This window comes from Eleutherodactylus coqui, chromosome 12 (genome assembly GCF_035609145.1).
Source record: "Eleutherodactylus coqui strain aEleCoq1 chromosome 12, aEleCoq1.hap1, whole genome shotgun sequence".
Lineage (NCBI taxonomy): Eukaryota > Metazoa > Chordata > Amphibia > Anura > Eleutherodactylidae > Eleutherodactylus > Eleutherodactylus coqui.
Window position 1 is genome coordinate 68,179,604 of NC_089848.1, and position 24,713 is coordinate 68,204,316.

Genomic DNA, 24,713 nt, shown 5'->3' on the forward strand with positions numbered 1-24,713 from the left:
TAGAAATATGAAGGGCCTACTTGATGGACAGGGTCTAGGGTCCCAGAGAGTCTGTGCCTACAGTCCTCTGAGATGGAAATCCAGGACTGTATAGCATTACTCATCATGGGTGGGCAGCCATCAAGATTGATAGTCTAAATCCCACTCTTTATGTCTCCATATATATATACTGTATGTATGTACTGTATCTGTATATATATACACATATTCACACTATTGCACTGCCAGTATAGTAGTAAATTATAGTTTCATTGGAAAAAATCTTGCTGTCAAGAACAGTAACATAAGGATACACTCACACGATGGTTAGCCTTTACATTCAGGGGTCCCGTCCCTGCTTGCAAGGTGGACTGCTTTATGCTTTCCAGTTTCCAGATGTAAACCTGCTAACATTTTATACCTACTGGTCCCCATTTCAGCACCCATCTATAATGGCCGAGATAGTTTACGTCCATGGGTCCCGTTGGAATTTCAGGATTTCTTTGTTAATAGAGTTTGAAAAAAAAGTCACACATCTCAGGTGATAAACTGCACAGAGTCGAAAGGCTGATTTACACGCAGCGATTATCACTCAAAATTCGTCCAAACAACGGCTTTTGAGCGATAGCCGTTGCATGTAAATGCGCACCCATTGTGCACTTACCGTGCACTCTTCGTCCAACGCTGAGTTAAGCTCAACATACAATTCTTGTCCCTGATAACAGGAACATCATGCTGTGTTCTCCACGGACAGCACTATATGCAGCCAGCAGCCCGTGGCAGAACAAAAGTGATGTATTTAGAGAACAGATGACCTGCTGTTCTCTAAATACATGCAAATTAGTACCTAATGCAAAATGATTGCTCAAAACTGTCAGTTTCTGCCGAATTTTAAACGATCATCTTTGCGTGTAAATGGACCTTTATGCTCAGTGTAAATAGAATTCAAGAAATTACAATCTGTGAGGAATGGGGTAAACCAACAATAAGAAACTGGTTAATAGGTTAAAAGTGTCAAACATGAAATAAAAAACGTGAGTCCTCATAGGAACAAGGAACCAGTTGGTCAGATCAACATCTATAACAAAATATGAAAAGGCCAACCATAGAGATGGTACATACAAAGTAATTGCATGACTAGGTAACCAGGGCATTCATAAACCTTCTAACCAATGGAGCTCCAGATTGAGCGGATAGCTTCAAATCTTGGAAGCTTATTTGCAATTATACTAAGAAATCTATCAAAGCCCATTTTCGGGATTTCTGACGTGAGCGAGGACCGGACCCCTGGATTTAATGACTAGAATGTACCCTAATGGGGCAGAAACTAAAAAGATGGATCTTTTTATATTTGATTTTTCAAAACAACTCTGAAGGAATTATTCAATTTCCATTCACATAAATTACGTGTTTCAGACCCAAACCAGGTCCTTCTGTAAGTTCCAAAACTTGAAGAACTTAGAACTTTAAGAAGGACCCATTTGGGGGCTAAAATATGTTATTTATGTGAACACATATAAAATATCTCATTCTACATTGAAGAGTTGTAAACAATCCTTGGGGTAGTGTCCATCTTTTTATTTTTTGCATTATTGATTTTCTGAAATCGGCTTCATCTTAAAGCACCAGAAGAATCCACCGCAGTAACCCCATACAGCCTCCTTGAGAAGCGTATAAGAGTGTTGTGCATCATCACACAAACACTTCAGGTGAATGTATTGGCTCTACGCTTATATCTTACACGACTTATAAAGAGTTCTGCCTGCGAGGCGCCCTTCTTCTTTTCTACATTATGTTCAGTAACCTCAGACGCACACCAGACCACATGGCTTCAGACTGCTACAGAATCATCTCCTGACAGCGGACAAGTGATGGACAACAGTTTTCTATAATGCTTTAATCACGGTCCAAATAGAAAAGTGGAGCAGGAATGTTAATTGTCCTCTTAGAGGGCCGTACTCTTTTTTTTTTTTGCTAGTATGCGATGTGTGATTCTTCTAAGTAGTCATATTCGAGACAAATCTAAAAAAGCGTCCGCATACATGCATGCACCATGTTTATGGAGCATCTGGAGTCACGGTCTTCCTCCATTCTTCTTTTTTTAGGAGTTTCTGTTTGTAGGAATGGTCATTAATGGTCATCCTATTTTCCAAAATCTGTCAGACCTATATGTAGCAGAATGAGACCAAATACCAGGTAGTGGTGAAGGAAGACGTCACACACCTGTTATATTGTTGGAAAATTTAGGATGGATTTCCATGATTGTCCTTTTTGGTATATTTTAAAGACACTTTTAATTTCACAATGCGGGTTTATGCTAGTATATAGAACATTTTCAGGACTTTGGGTCTAAGGCCTCATGTCCACGGGGAAAATCAGGCCCGCTACGGATTCTCCATGTAGAATCTGCAGCGGGTCCCTCCTGCCCCGCGGACATGAGGGCTGAAAATAGGAATAAATCAGAATTAACTTACCTCTCACACGCTCCGGATACTTCCTTCGCTGCGGCGTCATCTTCTCTCGTCGCGGCCGGATCTTCTTTCTTCGGCTCGGCGGATGTGCATGATGACGTCGGTGACGTGCCCCGCGCATGCGGCGGGCCGAAGCAAAATGATCCGGCCGCGACTGAGAGAAGATGGCGCCGCAGCGAAGAGAAGAACCGGAGCGTGTGAGTAAAATCAGATTTTTGTGTCCCGCGGATCCGGACGGCTTCCATAGGCTTCAATAGAAGCCCGCGGGAGCCGTCCCCGCGGGAGACCCGCATGAAAATGGAGCATGGTCCAGATTTTTTCATGCTCCATTTTTTTTAAAATCACTTTTATTGACGATCCACGGGTATTTATCTACCCCGCGGGTGGTCAATGCATCCCTATGGGATGCAGATCCGCGGGCAGGAGAAGAGTTAAAATCCGCTGCGGATTTTAATTCTTATTTTGCCCGTGGACATGAGCCCTTAGGGAATAATATTTCTCCTTGTGGAGACCAGCAAGTTAGCATAGGAAGTCTATATTGGCCAGGCAATGCTCTCTGGGAAAAGAGTATGCAAATAAGTTCTCATCCAGGAATAAGGATGTCGACCGTCTAGAGGAGCAAAAGTCCAGAAACAGCTGTCTGTGGATGGGTCTCTATGGGTAATAGAGAGACAGCTGTCAATCAGTGGTCAGAGGACAGAGTAGTTGTGGCTAGTAACATGTACAAATTCTCCAAGAGAAAAAAGTTATGAAGCGGATATGTGGTTTAAAAAGGACATGCTTTTCTTTAATGAATCGACTATTGCTGGAGATGAGACGTATGGCACCATTGGGACAGCAAGTAAAAACCTTTTTTTTTTTTAGTTGTGGCTAGGCCTATGGGAAGGCAGGGCTAACTGCACCTCATTAATATCAAGAGCTAGTTCTCTGTGTGGCTGCTGGCATTAAAATACAGAGTGGGGCACACATAAGTAGCCCGCTTCTGATCCCGGCACCACACTCGTTAGGTATAGGGTTACCGCTGGTGGACGGCGGTCGCGCTCTGCTCCTCCTGGGTGTCAGTGCAGGAGGCTCCGGTCGAGCTTCCCCCGTGTTGGTGGTTGCCCACTCCCACCGGTGGCACGTGCCCCGCCGTAATCGGGGACGCGCTCCCTCCGGTCGGCCGCATGGCTCTCTGTATAGTACAGGGCCCCGGGGAGAGGTGGTCTTATCATCTCCCCTATAGGCGTGTCACCCTTCCCCGCCCTGTCTGGGTGGGGACTTTCACGTATAAGGCTGCTAAGTGCTAGCAGAGGTTGCCAGTGTTTGGTTAGACTTAGCTCTGCTAGCACCTGCATTTACTGTTCTCATCTCTTCTGTTCTTTGACCCATTTGACCCAGTTCTTTGACCTCATAAATCTGCCCATGGTGGACTTCCTGCAACAGCGTATAGTTATTGTGGAAGGTTATGTACAAAGCGGATCAATTAAAGAAATGCAAGAGGCCTTCGTCGACAAGTACCGAGGTACAAACCACCTGCTAAATGTTGTATTTAGAGCCCGGTTCAGAAATGGCACCAAACTGTCTTACACAATCATCAAGAAACCAAGTTCTCCATCAGCCCAAATGTCCAAACTCACTTGTGACTTTCATCAGCGGATTACAAATAGCCCTAGCAAAATCAATATGGAGACTGTCCTGGCTAGTTGGCGTATCATGAACGCCATGTTGGCGAGTGGTGAAAACTCTGAACTTGAAACTATGCTGAACAACATGCAGAAACTGAAACAGCTCAACACATCTAAATGCATAAATGACTGATGTGGCTGCTGACTATGATTGCTAGAGGCCTTTTGGACCTATTGCCGTACTTTATGACGGACAAAATTTGGTTTCATTTATCAGGTCACATGATTTCACAATATAGGAGGTATTGGTCTACTAAAATTCCCACCTGTCTCACAAAGCGCCACTGCATGGCCAGAAAATTGGCGTGTGGTATGCCATGTCTGGAACATGAATAGTGGGCCCAATTTTCTTCGAATCAACTGAATACTGCGGTTTTTCTGGATATATTTGAATAGTTTTATGATCAACTAACACCAGAAGAAAGAATGTACTGCTTTTTCCAACAAGATGGGGCAACATGCCACACCTCCCACGACTCACTGGCATGGGTTCATGAACTGTTTATAGAACAGCCAACTGTGAGCACGGAGTTATGACCACCATGTTCTCCGGACTTGTCTACATGCAATTTTTATTTGGGGAGAAATTTAAAGCAGGAAGTGTACACCAATAATCCACATACCCTGGATGAACTCAAGGAAAACATGAACACCATCCACACCATCATTATTGAAGAGCTGCAGGCAGTATCAGCCAACATGTTGCAACGGGACCAGAGGTGCATAGACATAAACGGTGACCACTTCCAGCATCTGTTGTAGCACATGGCTAAATCAGTAAAGCTTTGGAAAAAACAATCCACTTGCTCATTCTTGCCATCGCAGTATTGTCGGGCTACTTTTCCGGGACCCACTCTGTATAGCTTAAAACAAACATATGGCTATAATCAGCATCTCTGTCGCTCAGAAAGCTTGTGTGCTCTCCATATTTGAAGGATCCATTGCTACAAGATGTAGAAAACATGAAAGGGGGCCTGTTTCAGCTTGTTACATTTTCTTTTTGTGGACGTGAAAATTGGACACGCGGGCCACGTACGGAGCAGCGCTTAGATGAAAAAATGGCCGCTTTTTGTGAATGCAACACGGATGAGTTTTTATATTCTCATGTAAACTCAATCTAAGGGCTCAGTCACACAGGCGCATCGGCGCCCGTGTTACTGCAGGAAGAAGACGGCCGTACCTGAAGACGGACGTCTCTCTGCAGCGCCGGGAGGAAGAACATGTGACCAGCTCCATTGCCGGTCATGTGTTCTTTCATCAGCGCTGGAGAGAGACGGCCGTCTTCAGGTACGGACGTCTTCTAACTGTCAGTCACACGGGCGCATCGGTGCCGGTGTACGGGTGCCCATGCGCCCGTGTGACTAAGCCCTCAGGTACATGCACATGGGCTTTTTTTCCATCCGATTTTCAAACCAAAATGTGGATGAAAATATCACCCCTTCATTTCAATGGGTGTATACACATGCCCTTTTTTTATTTTTACTTGGACTGATAGTCCAAGTAAAAAAAAAAAAAAGGCAACATGTCTTATTCTTGTCCAATATTCGGACGAGAATAGCACATGTCTATGTGCGGCGTTCAGCACATTGGACAGCACATAAACAGGATATCCAAGTGCTCTCCGATGCGAGTTGCGCCCGATAATCTCTGGCACAACTTTTAAGTCACCCATGTGCCTTTATATGGCCTTAAAAGGGTTGGACACTGGCTTATGAGATTTGCTGTCCAGTAGTTGGCACTAGAGAGCCAACTCTATTGCTTCTGGATGAGAGTTTACTTGCTTACCAATTTGCATCAATTTTGCACACTCTGGATAGAATTTTCACTATTTTCATGAATGGAAAAACTAATCTTTTTTGTAAGCTTGCCCCAATATGTGTAGTAACTTTAATTTTGCCATAAAGGGCTTGTGTGGATTTAAATCCTCTCAGATATCAGTTTTTACACATCTTTGCCACTCTTCAGACCAGGTAGGAACTACAGTAGATGGTGATGTGAATCCACACTAGGTGTCTAACGGAATTCAGAATAGGAAATGTCCCCATCAGTAAGTCTTGGGCTGGAACCTTCAGGCAATCATACCGCAATCTGCGCAGAATTAAGACCTCCTATTTGTAACGTCCTCCAAAGGGCCTTTTATATTACGTTTTTTGTTCTGGTTTTTGATCTTGTTGAAGTGTAATTTTACATGCAGTTTTGCATTTACTAGTCGACTAACATCAGTTGACAGGTTTTATTGTATGTCCAGATTTCTGTGCCGGAGCCAAGAGCAAGGAACTGAATGAGAGATATAATAAAACCGAATGGTTTAAGTCTAAATCTTTATTTGCGGTGCTGCCAAAAGGACAGAGTGTGGCTAAGTAGAGGGCTTATGCGGGATGGTATGTACTTTTTCACTAGCCAAGTAAGGTGTTAGCAGTTCATGACAATGTTTTTTTTAGGAGTTCCTACATATCGCACATATGGTCTATGGCCTCCCTGTATACGGAGCTGAAGCCTCTATTGACTAGCTTGCATCGCACTTCTCGGTTCCCAGCGTCATAAAACATTCCAAGGAGACAGGTTTCATTCAAACTGGAAGTCTTTGTTGCTTTGTGTTTCACGTCTGGGATAGATTCTACTAAAAAGGGTTCTAACATTTCAGTTTTCTGTTCCACATGTATTAATTAGAAGCCCGGCCGAGCTGAGGGATCGGCAGTCGATGTAGCCATCTTTGTTACTCCTTAGCCGGTACAATGCCATGATTTAATGTCAATGTTTTGCTTATTGTTTCAGGTCCTTTTTAACGTATCGGTTACAATGGACACTTGTGATGTACAAGGAGGACACAACTACATCGTTCTTAGACCTATTGGTTTCAATGAAACCGCTAAAATAAAGATTCACAGAAGTTGCGCGTGTCAGTGTAACAATCCACTACGGCATAAGGAGAAGTGCATTACCGAGGTCCACCCAGACTGTCCAGGAGCTCCGTGTATAGATGGCAACTGTAGCTCCGGGGAAAAGGAACACCAGTCCCAAAACTGCAGGCAATCCCCGTTTGAGTCCGAATGTAGCGGAAGAGGATCGTGTCTGTGTGGGAAATGCTACTGCTCAAAAAGCAAACTGGGAAAAATATACGGGAAATACTGTGAAATGGACAATTTTTCTTGCCCTTACAACCTTGGGAAACTATGTTCTGGTAAGAAGCTTATCCATGAATTGTTCACATTACCGGACTGGCTTCAGTTCTTCATGGAGTAATACCCAATTTGGCGGAATGAGGTTTCAGTGTCTGTGACGGCAAAGACAGAGGTACAGACCGCACTGTTATTCTTGCTGCCAAAAATACTGAAACCCCGACGGAATGGGAAAAAAAATTCAGTGGGAATCAGAATTTTTATTTGTTAATTGTGTGACACCTCATCAGTAGTCTGCCCGGCTGCTGACTACAACTCCCAGCATCCCGACGGGGCATGTGGTGCGAGTTGTGTCACAGGCCACTGATCTGCATAGCAGACGAATCCAATATAGTTGAGGGTCCTTTTACATGGGACGACTGTCGAGTGCTTGAAGGGGTTGTCCCACAATAAAATAAAAAAACAGCTGATCATGGCAAAAGAGTCAATATTCTTCAGCCCCTCCAGGAATAAGCATACTGGTATGTTCATCCGGTAGAAGTCTGCAGTCAATCAGAGGCCGCAGCGTCACAGTCCTGGCATCATGGCGCATAGGATGTAGGTGCTGATGCCAGGAGAACAGACAGTGACGCTGCAGTCTCTGATTGGCTGCAGTGGTCACCTGACTTCCGATGGTCATACATACTGGAAAGGCCGCTCAGCTCTTTCTCCTGTGAGACTGAATAGTGCTGAGTATCGCCCCCTTTTGTTATTCTACACCCGCTGTAAAATAAAAGAAATATTAAAGTGAGAGGATCCCCTTTAGGCACGAGATAGCCGTCCCAAAGATTATTGCTCCTGTGCTTTCACACATAAGCAATAGCCGCTCAGTGGATGGAGGCGGAGTACTCCGGACATCTCTTCCATTCAGAATGAACAGGCAGTCGGTCATAGATGAATGACTGCCTGTTCACACGGGCCGATAATCATTAGGTTTTTATGCCCGCATGAATTGAAGAATGAACCATAAGCAAATAAATATTGTTCGTCATTCAATCATTGGCCGTGTTTATACTGAACGGGGAGCATTCATTTTCGCACTATCCAACGATTACCTGAGCAAGTATCATTCCGTGTAAAAGGCCCCAATTAATTTTTATTTTAATTAATCTACATTTCAACTTCCTTTTTGCTCCTAACAACCAAAACGCGTTGGAAAACTATCTGCCCCAAGACCGGTCTCTAACTATATTCCTATAAGCCGTCCTTATAACTCATTCTCCACAAGCAGGTCGATGATGTGCCGTCTTTACGCCTTAACTAACATGTCCGTCCGGTTACGGGTCAGATGCTAGCGGTGACCTGGGCTTATAGCTTACAGTAGCGTCATCTGCCTGGAGCTGGTAGGACCCTTCTGCATGGGACTCCTGTATACTGCGGACATGTATGTTACTCCCAGCGTGCGAAAAGGCATAAACTCCGAGAGCTAAATGTTGTATTGCGAATGATTTGTGGTGTTTGTTATTGTAAGCCGAAGTTCCTCTGCAGGGGAGCCATTAAAAACACGGCTGAATTACATTAGAATTTGGAATGTTTTTCCTAGACACCCCTAGAACAGGATCATTTATCCTGGAATGCTCACGGCTTATGAAGTACAGAATATGTTGTAAACCATCCTGTATTGCTTTAAGAACATATAATGAGATGTGACAGAGGTTTTCCTGCATCACACATAGTCACAGGAGTCACATCGGTCATGGAGCAGATAGCAAGGTCCAAAGATGGTCGCCATCGTCTTGTCGATAATGTATACAATACACATAGCATGAAGCTGTAAAGCTGGGTTCACACGGGGCGGAATTTCCGCATGGAGATTCCGCTGCATTTTTAAAACTGAGACTAGATAACAAAGTGGACGAGATTTGCAAAAATCTCGTTCCCATACTGCTGACGGTCCGCTGTGGACAAGCCGTGCGGAAACTGACATGCGGCACGGAGTTCAAATCTGCAGCATGTCAATTTTGGCGCCATTTCCGCTGTGGACTCTCTATGGGGAGAGATTTCTGCAGTGGAATACAGGCTGAAAAGCCGCTGCAGAACCCACGCCTTGCAGAATTTCCGCACGGTGCGGCTGCGGACATTCCACAAGATTTCCTTCCCAGCGTAAGGGGCTCCCCAGCTGTAAGCAGCTGTAGATAATGTTGGACCTGACTGGCTATAACATCACTAGAACTGGCTACTAGAGTCTAAACCATATCCATTGCAGTTAAAGGCATAAGGGAAAGGGGGCTTGTTATTTAGTATAAGTTGTATAGCGCCAACTTATTCCACAGCACTTTCCGGTAATTTATTTATTCCCCCCCCCCCCCCCCCCATCAATCTGGGTACTTATTTTATTGACCTCGGAAGGAGTCATCCTTTAGCCGGCTACCTGAACCAAGCGGGGATTGAACTTGCAACCTTCAGGTCGTGAGAGAGAGTTTAAGATTGCATACTGCTGCCTTAGCACTCTGCACCAAGAATAACTTTTCCGACTCATCCACAGGATTGGCAATAAAAGTTTGATCACTGGAGCATTGCCGATCCTGAGAACAGGAGTCCTGTGCCCCCCGCTTCTCCTCACTGCAGGCTGACTGTACCCCCTGCAGTAACGTAGAGATCATATGGGGCGTGCTTGGTGCCACTCCATTCATTTCAATGGGGTTGATGGTAATAGCTGAATAGAAGGACCCTGGCAGTCCCATTGACAGTGAATGGGGTGGCACTGTGCCAGCCTGATCGCCGCTCCATCCAGTGTTCTGTGGTAGAGTTGGACAAGTCGGAGGACGACTGTTTGCATATTGCAATTCAATAAACCATATTTTTTCTGTACCGATCATCAATTTTCTCCAATGATAAATGATCATTTTCAAAGTTCCGCATTCATCGTTGGGGAGCTATTGATATAAATGCCCTGAGTAATTTGGTTCACACCAATTTGCTAGATGTAAACGAGCTTTAATACTTTCCAATCCACTGTCTGACGTCTAAAGACATTCTGATTGAAGGCTGTACAGCTCCGATGTCGGAGGACGTCCGGCAGGGTATACTTACTGTATATTACTGTCCAGCTCTGATGTCGGGGGCCTCTCCAGCATGTCCCATACCGCAGTACTAGCTCTAGCCAGCAGACGGCGCCATTGTATAACGGCAGAAAGAGAGAACCCCCTAGGAAACCCTGAATCCAAAATTAGATTGCAAAGGGTTAAAGTGAATGTCCATCTTTTTACACTGGGATTTTCAGATCTAAAGCTATGTGCTAATTATTTAATTAATCTATCTTGATTGGTGCTCCATTGTCCTAGTAGAGTTACAAGGCTTTTATGTAGACATCAGGTTAAAAGGTGCCATTCTGGTTGTCTGGCGCTGCCACTAGAGGGAGCTCAGGAGTTTACTGCATTCTGTTTATACATTAAACTCGGTAACAACATAGTAAGCCATACGCTCTTTCTAGAGATGGATTCACACTTGGCGTAAACAATCACCACAAACAAATTACCCTAAAATCCATCTTACAAACACATTTTGGTGTGCATTTGCAGCTCAGTTGCTGTAGCTTACATCCTTTTCATTGCAAAAAACGGAATCTGCAGCATTTCTGCACCAGAATCTGCTTGCATGTGAATTTTGGTACAGATGTGTTTGTGGTGGATTTTCCTGCCTTGTGGGAGTTTCCCCTAGTGGTGACTGCAGACAGGTAGACTTGTATTTTTTTTACCATATGCCTGTGCAAGAGATTTGGTATTGTGTAACAGAAGTATGGAGTACTGACCAGTAGGAAGATCTATTGAAAAATTAAAGGTTTTCCCCACTTTTAACTACTAATAGAGATGAGCGAGCGTACTCGTTAGGGCAAAATACTCGGGCGAGTATTGCCATTTTCGAGTACATGCCCGCACGTGAGAAAAGATTCAGGGGCCGGCGGAGGTGAGCGGTGGGTTGTGGGAGTGAGCAAGGGAGAGCGGGGGGAGAGGGAGAGATCTTTCCCCCGTTCCTCCCTGCTCGCCCCCGCCGGCCCCCGAATCTTTTGGCATGAGCGGGCATGTACTCGAAAATGGCAATACTCGCTCGCGTATTTTGCCTTAACGTGTACGCTCGCTCATCTCTAACTACTAACGATTCATCCTCAGCATATAGGTCATCAATAGCAGAGCCGAGGAGGTGCGCTTCTCGTGAAGTAAAAAGCTAAAAAAAAAATCATATTTGTTTATTTCTAAAATTAGTTTATTTACACAAAAAAAAAAGTACAGGAATGGGTTCCTCATTTTGTTTTCGACGTTCTGATATATTTTGTATAGTTCCAGATTACAGGGCACATATGGCGATGGTATTGGTTGGTGTCGGCGGTCAGTTTTCTTTTTTTATGTATATATTTTTATTTTATTCTGTTATCTTTTTTTTTCTTATTTTTGTAACATCTATGTCCACCATGATGACATGTAAGACCTCTGGGGTCATTTACTTAGTTTTTTTTTTTTTATTTCACACTTTTCTGGTGACTACCCACTGCAGTTTTTTTTTGCAGGGGTCTATGGGACTTGTAATGTTAAAATCGCGATCATGCAAAATCGCAGTTTACCGCGAAATCGTGATTTTGCGCGATCGCGATTTTAACATTACAAGTGCCATAGACCCCTGCAGAAAAAAAACACTGCGAATTTCGCAGTGAAAAAAAAACTGTAGTGGGTAGTCACCCTTCCACTGTAGCTGTGGCATCCTTAGGAGCTGCATCCATAGGAGCCCCAGTTACAGGGAAAATCCTCCTCCTAGTGTGACAGTAGTCACTAACGGAGCTGATCTGGGTCTGCAGCTCTGCTGTGGCAGGAGAACCTCGCGGTTAAGTAGTGAAAGTAACCCTTCCGCTTTCTCTCTTTAGTACATAGTGCTTTGTAGCCTATAAAGAAGAAAGCAGAAGCAGTTAAAAAATCGCTTCTGCCTTCTCCTCCGGGTCCTCAGCTGTGTCTGACAGCCCAGGACCTGACCTGATCCTGCTTGATTGCAGAGTCAGGTGCTTTAATCCTGCTAATAGCCAGGATTAACCCTTTGCAATGCAATTTGTATCCCGGTTTTCCTAGGGAGGGTTACTCTTTTTCTGCCGTTATACAATGGCGCTATATGCTGGCTAAAGCCAGTACTGCAAGAGGTGACACATTGGATGAGCTCCGACAGCAGAGAGGCTGGCAATATACAGTAAGAGGACCCCGACGGATGTCTTCCAACATCGGAGCTGTTCAGCCTTAAATCATAATGTCTTCAGATGTCAGACAGTGGACTGGAAAGGGTTAAAGCCCAGGACCAAACACAGTGATTAGCATTTTTTGATTGTTTTTAATATAAAATCTGTAATCCTGCTGAATGTCAATGTGCCTTCGTATTCACAGGCTCTAATCCATACTTCTTTTTGTATGCTAGGTAACGGCGAATGTAGCAACGGGGATTGTAGATGCCACAGCGGCTGGGAAGGTGACCGATGTCAGTGCTCCTCATCCAAGAAACACTGTGTGGATTCTAATGGACTTGTGTGCAGTGGGAGAGGAACCTGCATGTGTGGCAGATGCCAGTGCACTAGTGACAAAAGCTTTGGCCCTCTGTGCCAATACTGCTCTGGATGTAGCAATACCTGCACAGACAACTGGTTGGTAACCTATTCCAATTGTATCTAGACATACAGAACGTTACCTTGTAGAAATTACGTGGCAACATAACTTGCACACATTGCTTCTTGGACTTTTCCTTCTTGTTTTCAATGTAACTCTTTTAAAGAGGTACCCAAACCAGAAGCATCTATCTGCCATCCACTGGATAGGTGACAAATGCTAGATTGTTGGTGGTCTGTATGCACTGTAAGTCAGTGGTAACCTAAAAAGTGCTGTATGTATTGTGATTACTGGATATGGACATTGAACGCAGCACACATCATCTGTCTTGTGTTGTGTAGGGTGTGTGGCAGTGTGGGATTTATCATCTGCAGTGCCAGCCTGTCCCTTCTTTATATACGTGTAGAAACTACAACTTATATCTCAAAAAACAAGACCCCATATTGGTGCATTGATGCAAAAATGTAAGGGGCATTAGGTCAGAAATTCCATTATAAAAAAAAACAACATTTTGTGTGGTCCAGAAGGCAAAAATGGCCTGATCTATCATGTTTTGCCCCTTAAAGTTGTCCCCGCCTGCTCTAGATCATGTAAAGACCTTTCTAACATTATGCCCATCTGCGCCCATTAGAGCAACATAACTTACAAGCGGGAGGTCTGAAGAGTCTGCCGGGCAGATACCCTGCTTGGAAGTGTCCAGCGTTTTCATTTGTAGTCCAACCCCTCTTTCCTTGATTGGCATAGAGGATGCTTTGTGTGTCGCCCCCAACATGCTTGCGCCATTCTGCAGGGAACTTGCGCATGCTCATTGGAAATGCCCTGTTATGGGCAGAAGTTTCAATAGTTTTCTGCTCCTGTCCCGATTTGGGAAAGACTGTGTGACGTAGGAGGAGTCAATCAAGGAATGGGGGGTTTGGTTATAGATGATAACGCCAGACAATTCCAAGCAGAGTATTTGCTCAGTGACACCTCAGGACTCCTTTACATACAACACAGAACATTTTAAAACTTTTTTGTAAGTTTTCTGCACTACTGGAGACATAGATTTTGAAAGGTCTTTACATGCCTTGAGCATGGTGGGACCACTTTGGGGAGGGAGGGTAAACCTTATTTACATAGAAACTGGAATACCTCTTTAAAGGGAAGCAGTCATGACCTTTGAGCCCCATAAACTATGTTATGGGGATCACTTGTCAGGGAACATGGAGTCCAGGGGAGCTGTGTTAGATGCTCACTGATCGCCCCGTTCCTGCGCTATGTCTCTGCATGCACACAGCGTGATTCTTTACAGCCCGCTCTGTAGGCACACTGTACATTCATTTCTATAGCAGAGTGTATGCATATAGCGGTCTGAAAAGAGTGACGCTGTGTGCATGTGGAAACATCATGGGGACACAGAGCAAGAACAGGATGTCCGGTGAGTATTAAACACAGCTCCACGGACTCCCCATTCCCTGATCTTTAAGCCCCATAATGCAGTTTATGAGGCTCATAAGTCATGACCAGATCTCTTTAAACAGCAGGGGTTTCCTTACTGCGTTATTATATGGCACATTTACTTTTATGTGACTTTTCAGATAAGTTTCAAAATTGGGCGCAACTCTACTCCACCCCAGAGGGGCCAAAATCCCTAAATGTTCACTGTGACAGAAGCGGTAGCAGTCACCCTGGAAGTGTCAAGATGTTGCTGCCTATATCAGACTCAGAAGAGTCTGTGGACCTACCTACACAAGGTGGCTCCGACTTTCAGATTAACCTCCAGCCCACAACCAGCCTACAGTTCTACACTGCCTGAGGGTGCTGCAGTGATGGAGCTGTCCATGTGCACAGTTGCATCACTGGAGACTCCATAAAGTCTTAAATAGAGTATTAGAATTGAAGAAGGGGAACCTCCTCCTAGGATACTTCCCTGCTTCTCATGGCCAACCTGGAGCATTCTTTCCTCCCTTCATTAGAAAGTGTGATCGCCCTAAATGCTGATTGGCACAGGGCTTAAATTGAAGCCACCCAGCTTTCCCAGCTGCTGTTATCTCCCGCAGCCCACTTTTTCCTCCCTCCCCCTAGTACTATATGTGAGCCAACTGAAAATCTGGGTCTCGCAGCCCTCTCTATGTGCCAAATTCACTACATTTCATGCACCTTTTTAAAAAAAATATAGTTGAAAGCCCGTGTGCACTTTTCAAACGATGTGCCAGATTCGCAAAGCGTTGTGCAACAGTTTAGTGAATTTTTCACAAAAATCTTAGGCAAAAACCACAACTCGAAGACTTCATAATAAATTCCCCCCAGTGTGCCTGTCTGTGGTGCTCTGTCTTTCTTTCTCATATGCTCAATGGGATAAATTTACTTGGGGGACCAATCACAATGGTCTTGCCTCAATGATGGCTGTGATTGGTCAGTCAGCACTGATTGACCAATGACAGCACAGCAGCCCGAGTTCGCATATTAGTTTATATTGAATGCTGGTTGTATTGAGGTATTGTAGAAAAGTTGATGGAGTTGGGAGAGGGGGAGATCTGAGAAGGTGGAGAGGAGTTATTTTTTGGGGGGCGGTCGGAAGATTATGATTTATATACTTTTGATTGTATTGTTTGGGTGCCGTATGATATGTTCTATGTATATTATGTCTTGAAATTAAGAGGTAGTTGTATTCAAAAAATACAATTTCAATAAACGTATCTGGTTTTAAAAACCTCACAACACTCAAATCCTGTCCCCTTTTTATTAAACACATTTGAAACGAGTCTACTGAGGCTCAAGATCTGTTATAATGCAAATCAATAGTACATTTGTCTAAATTAATGTGCAACTTAAGTCAGAATTCTGTCACATCACCAAATGTACCAAATATACCCCATTGTACACATTGACTGCTAGTGCCTGCTTCTGGGGACTAATGACTGAGAGGCAAGGCAGAGAGGTTTTCTCATGGCTGTAAAGGATGGACATGCTTACACACAACAGTAGAAGTTTATCATGCAAAAAACAAAGTCAAAGCTTCCAACAACTAAATTAAAACCTGAAGATTGACATAAGCCATGGCTACAACAATTACAGTAACATAACATGTGCCTCAGCACTCATACACAGCCAATATCTGAAGAAAACTGCACAACTGTTCTTTATACTAACCGCATAAAAATGCAAGGTTCTTAGCTTCTATTTTGATCAAAGCATGTGGGCCCATCCGCCACGTCCAACTATATCAGTCATTACAGCCACAAGGAGCGTGCAAGCCCTTCCCCTCAACCACTAAAATAGATAATAATTATAAAGTACAATTTTTCCGATTAATACAGTATTTAGGGGTGAAACTACCTGGTGTTTCTGGATGCACATGGCCAAACGATGCACATACGTAGAATCCTGTAGCCTTTGGTCCCATTGGGTGGGCTTGCATTCTGTTGCTCCCTGTGATCTCACCATACTATATACATACTAATTAAATGGAAGTATGGAAATGAGTAATGGCCTGGCCACCTATGGGAAGGTAGTTAGCCATACAACTTTCCCCATTTTAAGAGCTGTAACTTTTGTTTTTCCCTTCGAGTTACACATTCTAGAAACATATCCGGTTTGCTTATAACCAAGGCATGACTGAGCTGCAAATCACAGTCTCCATCTGTTTATACAGCTACTCCCTTCAATCCAACATGCAGAAAATGTTTTTGTAGCACTAACACAAAGCTTCCACGGTTCATGTCCCTTCACAGAATATAAAACCGTTGTTCATAATGTTCTACTTCTACGTTGTTATCTTAATAAATACCGGTACCCATTACACAGCCGCACATCCTCAATTCACATAAACATCATCTTCCTTAGCTAAGGGTTATTAGATTGACTTTTATTTCTTGTAGTTTCCTCCCTTTTCTGCCACTAGATACATGTAATGGGTTGGATCCCAGAACTGTGGAGGAGGGGCTGTTGTACTGTAACACTGGGATGTAGAAGTATATTGTACCCTGTTTCCCTGAATATAAGACATACCCTGAAAATAAGACATAGCATGATTTTCCAGAAATTGAGGATGCAAAATGATTTTTCAGGCTTTTTGAGGATGCTTGAAATATAAGCCCTACTCCAAAATTAAGCCCTGCTAACAGTTAATTAAAAAAGTTAATTTAAATAGTGTCCAGGCAGCTATACATGTAAAAAAGTTAAACCTTTTTGAACAAAGATTATTATAAGGCACTGTCTTATTTTCGGGGACACGGTAGCATAGATATAATGTCATGTACTCTGGATGCAACATTGTTGCATTTTTATGGGGCTGCTTTGTTCTTCTAGACTCTATAAGACTCAGTAACTTCTTGTAAACCACCTACTGAAGTTACAGATCCTTTATGGCCTCTTCGATAACAAGAAGTCACCTCTGTGTTATCATTTGGCCCAATAATATATTTGGGATACAAATGGTCCTCTTTACAAGGGCTCGGGGAATGTAATGAGTACTGGAGAAAAAAACATAGAGAATTGTGGGAAGGAGGTCCTAAAAAGTTTGATTTGCTTAACCTGTTGATGCCCATCATATATATGTTTGTCTTAGCTGTAGGGTTGATGTAAAAAGTACTAACAATGCCATGAGTACCCTGATATCTGATAGGATAGGGCAGAGTACCTGGGGGATATGAGTGATATCTATGGATTTAGAAAGACATTTGCTCTATACTGGTTCTGATTGAAGAGATCCAGCAGTGTATGCAGATTTACTTCATGAAATGCTTCATGGAAAAAATATATGTAAATTAGCTCTGAACGTCGCAAGTTCAATCCCTGCGTGGTTCAGGTAGCCGGCTCAAGGCTGACTCAGCCTTCCATTCTTCTGAGGTCGGTAAAATGAGTACCCAGCTTGCTCAGGGGGTACTAAATAAATTACCTGGAAGAGCTGCAAAATAAGTTGGCGCTATACAAGCTCTTCTCTAAAAGGGTGAAAAGGGCCAATAGCCTCAGAGGTGTATTCAAAGCATCTCATCCAGGCAACCAGTACCCTGCTCAGTATGGACGAGGGGTGAAAACCCCAAAACTGCTGTCTGCAGATGAGTGACTCTTCCTTTTAGAGGAGTCTCCGGCTTGACAAGTATGCGGTAGTTTCCTTCCTCTTGGAGAGCTAATTTACACATAAGTCTGCCGATTGGCCTTTAGGACGGTAATATCTGTGAACCGTACATTTGTAGCCTTCCTGCTACAGTATTTCTTAAAAGGGAGTCTGTCACCAGAATTAGGGCTTTGCGCCGCTTATTATAAGAGGGTGAGTTTGTGTGATGATGCAGTATAAAAGCTGCTTATTTACATACAGGTGTGTCATATGCGTATAACATGCCGAGTAGCACTATGGCTACTATGATGTTATAGCTATACCTTTGCTGGCAGATGCCCTTTAATATCTGGATGATGACCTGAAGGCCGTGTACAGTCTTGATACAGATATTGTTTGCCAACAAGTGTAACATTCTGCTGGCAAAAAGTTCGGTTTTAGAAAACGTTCAGGCGTTTTTGTCCAGTTTTTGTATGCCTGTGTGTTTCTTTTCGCCTGCTCCCACGCATTAAGTCATCCCATTCAGAATCAACAGATTTCAAACCGCTTTAATAACTGTGTGACTAATCCACTCTGTTTATGTAATCCACAGGAACTGTGAGCACTCTCACGGCTCACTCAATGGATCTGCCAATCCAGCGGATCCCTCTAAAACCAAATGTAACACACTGGTCTACTATATCGATCAGACTTCAGGTACAAACTTTTTATGTCACATTTTGCCTTCTGCAAAAAAAAAAAAGTTTGGATTTGTCTGCTAAAGATAATTTAACCCATTACTGCATTAGACATTTTGGACATTGATGCCTTGACACAGTTTGGAAATCTTTAGTCTGTGTTCATTATAAAGCAGTAACAATGCACGGGCTGTGGGGTTTTTTTTGTTTGACGTTACTGCTTATGTGAATGAGATGTACATCGATACTTAGATGCGAATGTGAGTGTGTATTTTTTTCTTATACCAGGAAACAATAAAAAGTTCACTTTTTAAGGAAAATTACCAACAGTGATGCATATAAAGACTATTGGTGTACTTGAAAATTGGAGAACAGTTTTTGAAGTGACCCTCCAGTCCTGGATAAGCAAAGATGGCCGCACCGCTTCTCTGACACTGTGCATTAGGTCGTCATCATTGGTCTAAGACACCACGCTCTGCTTTGATTGGTCATTGCTGCCCATGTGAGCAGTACCGGCCAGTCTGAGCTGCTTGTGTGCACCAGGTAGTCAGCGGTGTGGCCATCTTTGTCTGCCCAGGATCGGAGGGTCGCTGTAATTACATTGCTAAGTGATTGAAGTTACATCCCACAACCTGCCTCTGTTTGAGGCTACATTCACTTGGATATCACACTTGCCAACATGTGATTTTTCACAGCGATATGAAGTGTTATTGAATAAAAATCGCTTCATTTCTATGAAATTGCGATCCTCACGTGCGGGTTAGGATCACAAGTGTTTCCCATTAACTTCAAAGGGAAACATCGCACTCGCATGCACATTACACGACGTGTCAGTGTCATGCAATATCTTTCAAAGCAATAGGCGAAGTGTTCCAAGGGAACGCAGAAATTTCCTTAACGCCCATAGCAGTGAACGGAGAGAACGACACACATGCACCTCCACCTATCCATTCATTCTCCACCTAGGTGTGGTAGCAAGTGGCCATCTCAACAGTAACAGCTCTCCTTAGGGGGAGCAGCTAGAAGGTGAGTGAAGAGACACCTAAGAGGTGAGTGAGGAGACTTATAAGGCCATCCATGATATTATAAGGCCATCCAGAGGAGCATGGATGGCCTTATAAGTCTCCTCACTTACCTCCTAGATGTCTCCTCACACACTTTCTAGGAGCTCCCCCTAAGGAGAGATGATACCCTTCCTAAGTAAACAAAATGCACCTGTTCCCTCAGAGATGACAACTGTATTCATCCATATTCTGTATACGGAGAGGTTCCAGCACACCTTTCATCAGTCGTTCTGCACCATATACCTAAACTCATACGTGGCTGGGAATCGGTCAGTAGCTCTGACATTGCCCGTCACAGAGAAAAAGTGGAGCAAGCTGTGTTTACCTAGCCGGTACCATCAAGATAGTCGTGCAGCCTAAGAAATGATTTTGTCTAGATGAATTCCAGACCCCTCTGACACACTTCAAAGATATAGCAGGTCATCGCCAATGGCAAGGTCATGCCGTCTGATAAACTGAAAGTCTAGTCATTTGTAGACTTACAACGGCATGGTATGTCATTCTTCCAAATATGTTAAGGTTATCAAAAGGTCTGCTTGTATCAGGCACAGACCGTTCCTCCTTCGGTTTATTAACAACATTCTGTTTTGTTTAGGAAGTCAGGGGAATTAGAAGAAGTCATTATAATCTCACAAGTTGCTGACTGATGACTTGCAGTCTTTGAGTATATCCAAGAGACTCGTTCTAGTGGGAGTCATTAAGAACTACCAAGCTCCTTAGTGAAGGGCCTGCGAAGCATGTCAGATACAGCTGAGAAAACTTCTCCTGCCCCAAATTAATGTTACTCCTATACTTGTGGATTAATGCACCTTGTGATGGATCACTACTGTGTACAAAGTGGTGGGAAACGTTCTGTAGGCAAGGATAGTAGAAGGATGTTTGCTTGGACGTCCGATAATAACTAGTCATTCATAACATGTATAGCAGAAGGACACTATTGTTATATACACTATTTTATTGCATCCCTCGGAACGCTTCACCCATTGTTTTCAGTGAGACAGTCAAACACATTGACTGCCGTGTGATGCGCACACAAGTGCGATGTGATGTTTCCCATTGAAATCAATGGGAAAGACTTCTAATCCTCTAGCGGGTGTGAAACAAGCGCCGGAGGATCGCAATTTCACTGAAGCGATATGACCTGACTTTGCATGGACAACCCGTTGCATCCGCGGGTTTCTCAACCCGATATTGCGCTTGCCCATGTGAATGGGGCCTTAGAATGCATTGAAGTTGTGCTGCTCATCTACAATTTCCAAAACTGGGAACCAGTCTGAAGCCCACTGGCGACAGCTAACACTTACTATGTAGACTAGGGAAACTAAGCACAAAATTAACTATAACAGATGCAAGATCACAGAAATACTGGGGCAGAGTGATGGCCCGTACCCTGGAGGTATAACCAGCACCCCTTGTATCAAGAGGCCAGTTTAAATGCCTTAGGGTGAAAGCTGATAGGCCTCCTGGCACATGGTGGGGTCTGGGGCTGTCGACTGATGTTACGGTATAGTCGGTGACAACCATGGCTTCTTACATGTTACATAGACATACACATTGGGCAATTATAGTGATGTTGTAAGAAGTCGTTAACTATATTTACCTGCATTTAGGAAGGCCAAGTGTTCTTCTACCCCACTGATAACGTCAGCCCCTCCAGACAAGACATGATCGAACCTTTTAATGAAGATGTGGTAGTGAAAGAAGTGGATAATTGAGATGTCATTGTTAAGTCATTCTCCTTCTTTCGCCCTTCCCAGAATGCTTCTCAGACCCTTGGATCCTGAAGATATTTTTCATCATCTTTACAGCAACCTTCTTATTTGGGTTTCTTTCTATACTTCTAATTAGAGTTAGTATTTTACAATGCAGCAACAACAGGAGGACCTCTTCATCTGACTACAGGGTGCCAACATCAATGAAGGTGAGCCTTCCCAATAAATGGACTCCCTTCCTCCTCTATCTACATATATAAAGACAAAAGCCCTCACTGACTCACTCAATGACTGACTGACTGACTGACTCGCCAAAAATTCTCCAACTTCCCGATGTCGTAGAAACATGAATTTTGGCACAAGCATAGATTATCTCCCAAATAGGAAAAGTTAATGGGTCCCAACTCGATTATTCAATTCTAGCGCAAAAGAATTAGCATTGAAATTTAACGTACATAATCTAAATCTCTCACTTCCCAATGTCATAGAAACGTAAAATTTGGCACGGGCATCGATTATGTCATAAATAGGAAAAGCTACTAGGTCCCAACTTGATTATTCAATTCTATGCGCAAAAGAATTAGCGTCCAAATTTTACGTACAGAATCTAATTCTCTCACTTCCCGGTGTCATAGAAACTCGAAATTTGGCACGAGCATTGATTATGTCTTAAATAGGAAAAGTTAATGGGTCCCAACTCGATTATTCAATTCTATGCGCAAAAGAATTAGCATCCAAAATTTTACGTACGGAATCTAATTTTTTCACTTTCCGGTGTCATAGAAACGGGAAATTTGGCACGAGCATTGATTATGTCATAAATAGGAAAAGCTAATGGGTCCCAACTCGATTATTCAATTCTTTGCGCAAAAGAATTAGCGTCCAAATTTTACGTATGGAATGTAATTTTCTCACTTTCCGGTGTCATAGAAACGTGAAATTTGGCACGAGCATTGATTATGTCATAACAAGGAAAAGCTAATGGGTCCCAACTCCATTATTCAATTCTATGCGCAAAAGAATTGGCGTCTAAATTTTACGTATGGAATCTAATTCACTTCCTGATATCATTTTATATAAAGGAAACGTCGCATGGTTGCCTCCACGTGGTGTTTCCTGGGTAACGCAGAGAACTATGCAAAATTGTGAATATATGTTTTTCCGGTATCTCTAAATTAACCACGACTTCATAAGATTTTCCGTGTGACCACCACATAAACACCAGTACCAAATTAACTCGGGCGAAGCCGGGTATATCAGCTAGTAACTATATATTAGGCTATTTCATCTTCATCTCTTCTTCCCCGCAGGATAAAAATGGCTTGCACAGTGTGTACTCAAGGACAGTAACATACACCCGGGAAAAGCCAGAAGACATTACTATTGGAATTGGAAAACTGGCAGTCCATGAAGCATTTAAGTACAAGTTTTGAAGAAGATGTTTGCATTAGGTGGCCCCGTGTGGTTAGCATTCAGTGACTTTTATGCCTTTTATAGACTGTTTTATAGACTTTTTTTTAATGAAATCAATGTCATATAAATGGGCAGGGCCTGTTTATTCAGCATGTGCCAACACAGCAACCATCAGAACGGATGCCGTAGTGTACCTGGTAAGACACGAACGGTAATGAGGCGTTGCGCCATTCTGCCAATGATGGCACGCGGTGATTACGTTTTACTACATCATGTTTTTTTTTTCTCATTTTGTATAGATTTGGGAATTGACATAACTACCGAGTTATTATTTAGCTGCTCTAATAGACTCATGTGCGTTTCTACTGTACGGTACAAGGTTTGAATGTAGCACTTTATTGTTTTTATTTTCTTTTTGTATGTTTTCTACAAAGCACTGATTACACTTTAGCTAGATTTGACATGCACTCCGCAGAGAGGTTTGTAACCTCGCCATGATACAGATGCCGGGGGGGCCGATCTTGTCATTTGACGCAAAGCGTTGATATATTATCAACGCAAAAAAAAAGAAACAAAGTGACAAACGATAATGATGATTCAGCTCTGCTACATCTGTAGACATGAAAAATAAACAGCTTTCGAGTGCTTAAATGGCTGCAAGGGAAAAACGTAGGCGGCGTTGACTAATTCATTTGTGACTTCACTTGAGTACTGTAAGAGCCATTCACACGGCCGGATGTTTGGGCCCCGTATATGAGGCTGTTCTATACACAGACCAGAATAGCATACGCCATGTGCAGGGTCCACGAAGATCGGGCAGCACACGGATGGCTGTCCTTGTGCTTTCTCACATGTGTTACATCCGTTTTTCATGGGTGTAACACAGATCCGGCCGTGTGAATACCGTCTAATAGTGGATTTTAACTCCTACAGAGACTTACATGCAAATAAAATAGGTCAAGTTTAATAATAAAAATGGACACATTTTTGTGTACTTGTGTCGAGGGTCTAAAAAACTAATTATTTAAAAAAGTTTAACTCAAAAGTTGGAGGTACAGTGATCCAAAATGATAGAATGCCAAACTATCTCAGAAAGGAAGAGCAACACAAAGCACTTTGATAGGGAGGAGACTGAAAAGCATTGTCCACATATGCTTGTTGGTGCAGACATCACTTGTGAACCTGCAGAGCATCTAACATAGATAAGCTTAACCACTCTAGGTTGCCTAACTAGCTAGATTAGTGCCTTTTCAGGGCTCTTCTGGTTGCCATATTATGGCTTCGCCATCAGAAATCCTCAGCAAAATCCACATGTTAAATATGGGGATTTTGGTCCAAATAGCTTCCGCATGCAATAATAAGGCCCGTGTGGAAGCATCCTAAGGCCTCCTTCACATACAGTCTTTTTCAGCCTTTCCTTTTTTTAGTGTTTATTACAAGCAGCGTTTGTGTTATTTTTTTCTGCTTGTGGAAAACACCGCAGAAAAGCCGACCAAAAAAAAAATGCAGGTGCAAAATAAAACACTTTAAAAAATCTCAAAAAACACATCAAAAGCAATAGAAAAAATACTATAATTTTTTTATTATTTATTTGCTTTACTGTGAAGGAGGCCTAACAGATATTGAGAATTGAATCCTTATAATAGTTTAGTACAATTGTGCCTCCCCTTTACGGGTGCTTTCACACCAGCGGAATATTTCCGCAATCTGCAGCTAACGATGTATAGAGTTCTGCTCCAAAATCCCGATGCGGCTCATGGAGTGGAAATCCACGGCAGCACATGAAGCTGCATGTTTAGTGTGGATTATGGAAATATTCCGCTGGTGTGAAAGCGGCCTGACCCGACTCTTAAAGCGGCCATAGGAGTAGCAAGTTTTTGTGTGATTTGACAACACTAAGCATCTGTAACGATAACGACTCTAAATGTGTTATCACAATAATTCGCTCTATGAGGTGT

At 43.1% G+C, this 24,713-nt stretch overlaps 1 protein-coding gene across 1 annotated transcript in view; it reads left to right on the top strand.

The window, feature by feature from the left end:
- ITGB8 (integrin subunit beta 8) overlaps positions 1-24,261 on the top strand; it is a 125,670-nt gene extending 101,409 nt beyond the window's left edge. The window contains exons 10-14 of the mRNA XM_066585798.1: positions 6,893-7,298; positions 12,667-12,889; positions 18,482-18,585; positions 21,388-21,551; positions 22,653-24,261. Of these exons, the coding sequence (XP_066441895.1) occupies positions 6,893-7,298; positions 12,667-12,889; positions 18,482-18,585; positions 21,388-21,551; positions 22,653-22,775 (1,020 nt within the window). The 3' untranslated portion in view covers positions 22,776-24,261. The remainder of the gene's footprint in view (positions 1-6,892; positions 7,299-12,666; positions 12,890-18,481; positions 18,586-21,387; positions 21,552-22,652) is intronic.
- The last annotated feature ends 452 nt before the right edge of the window (positions 24,262-24,713 follow it).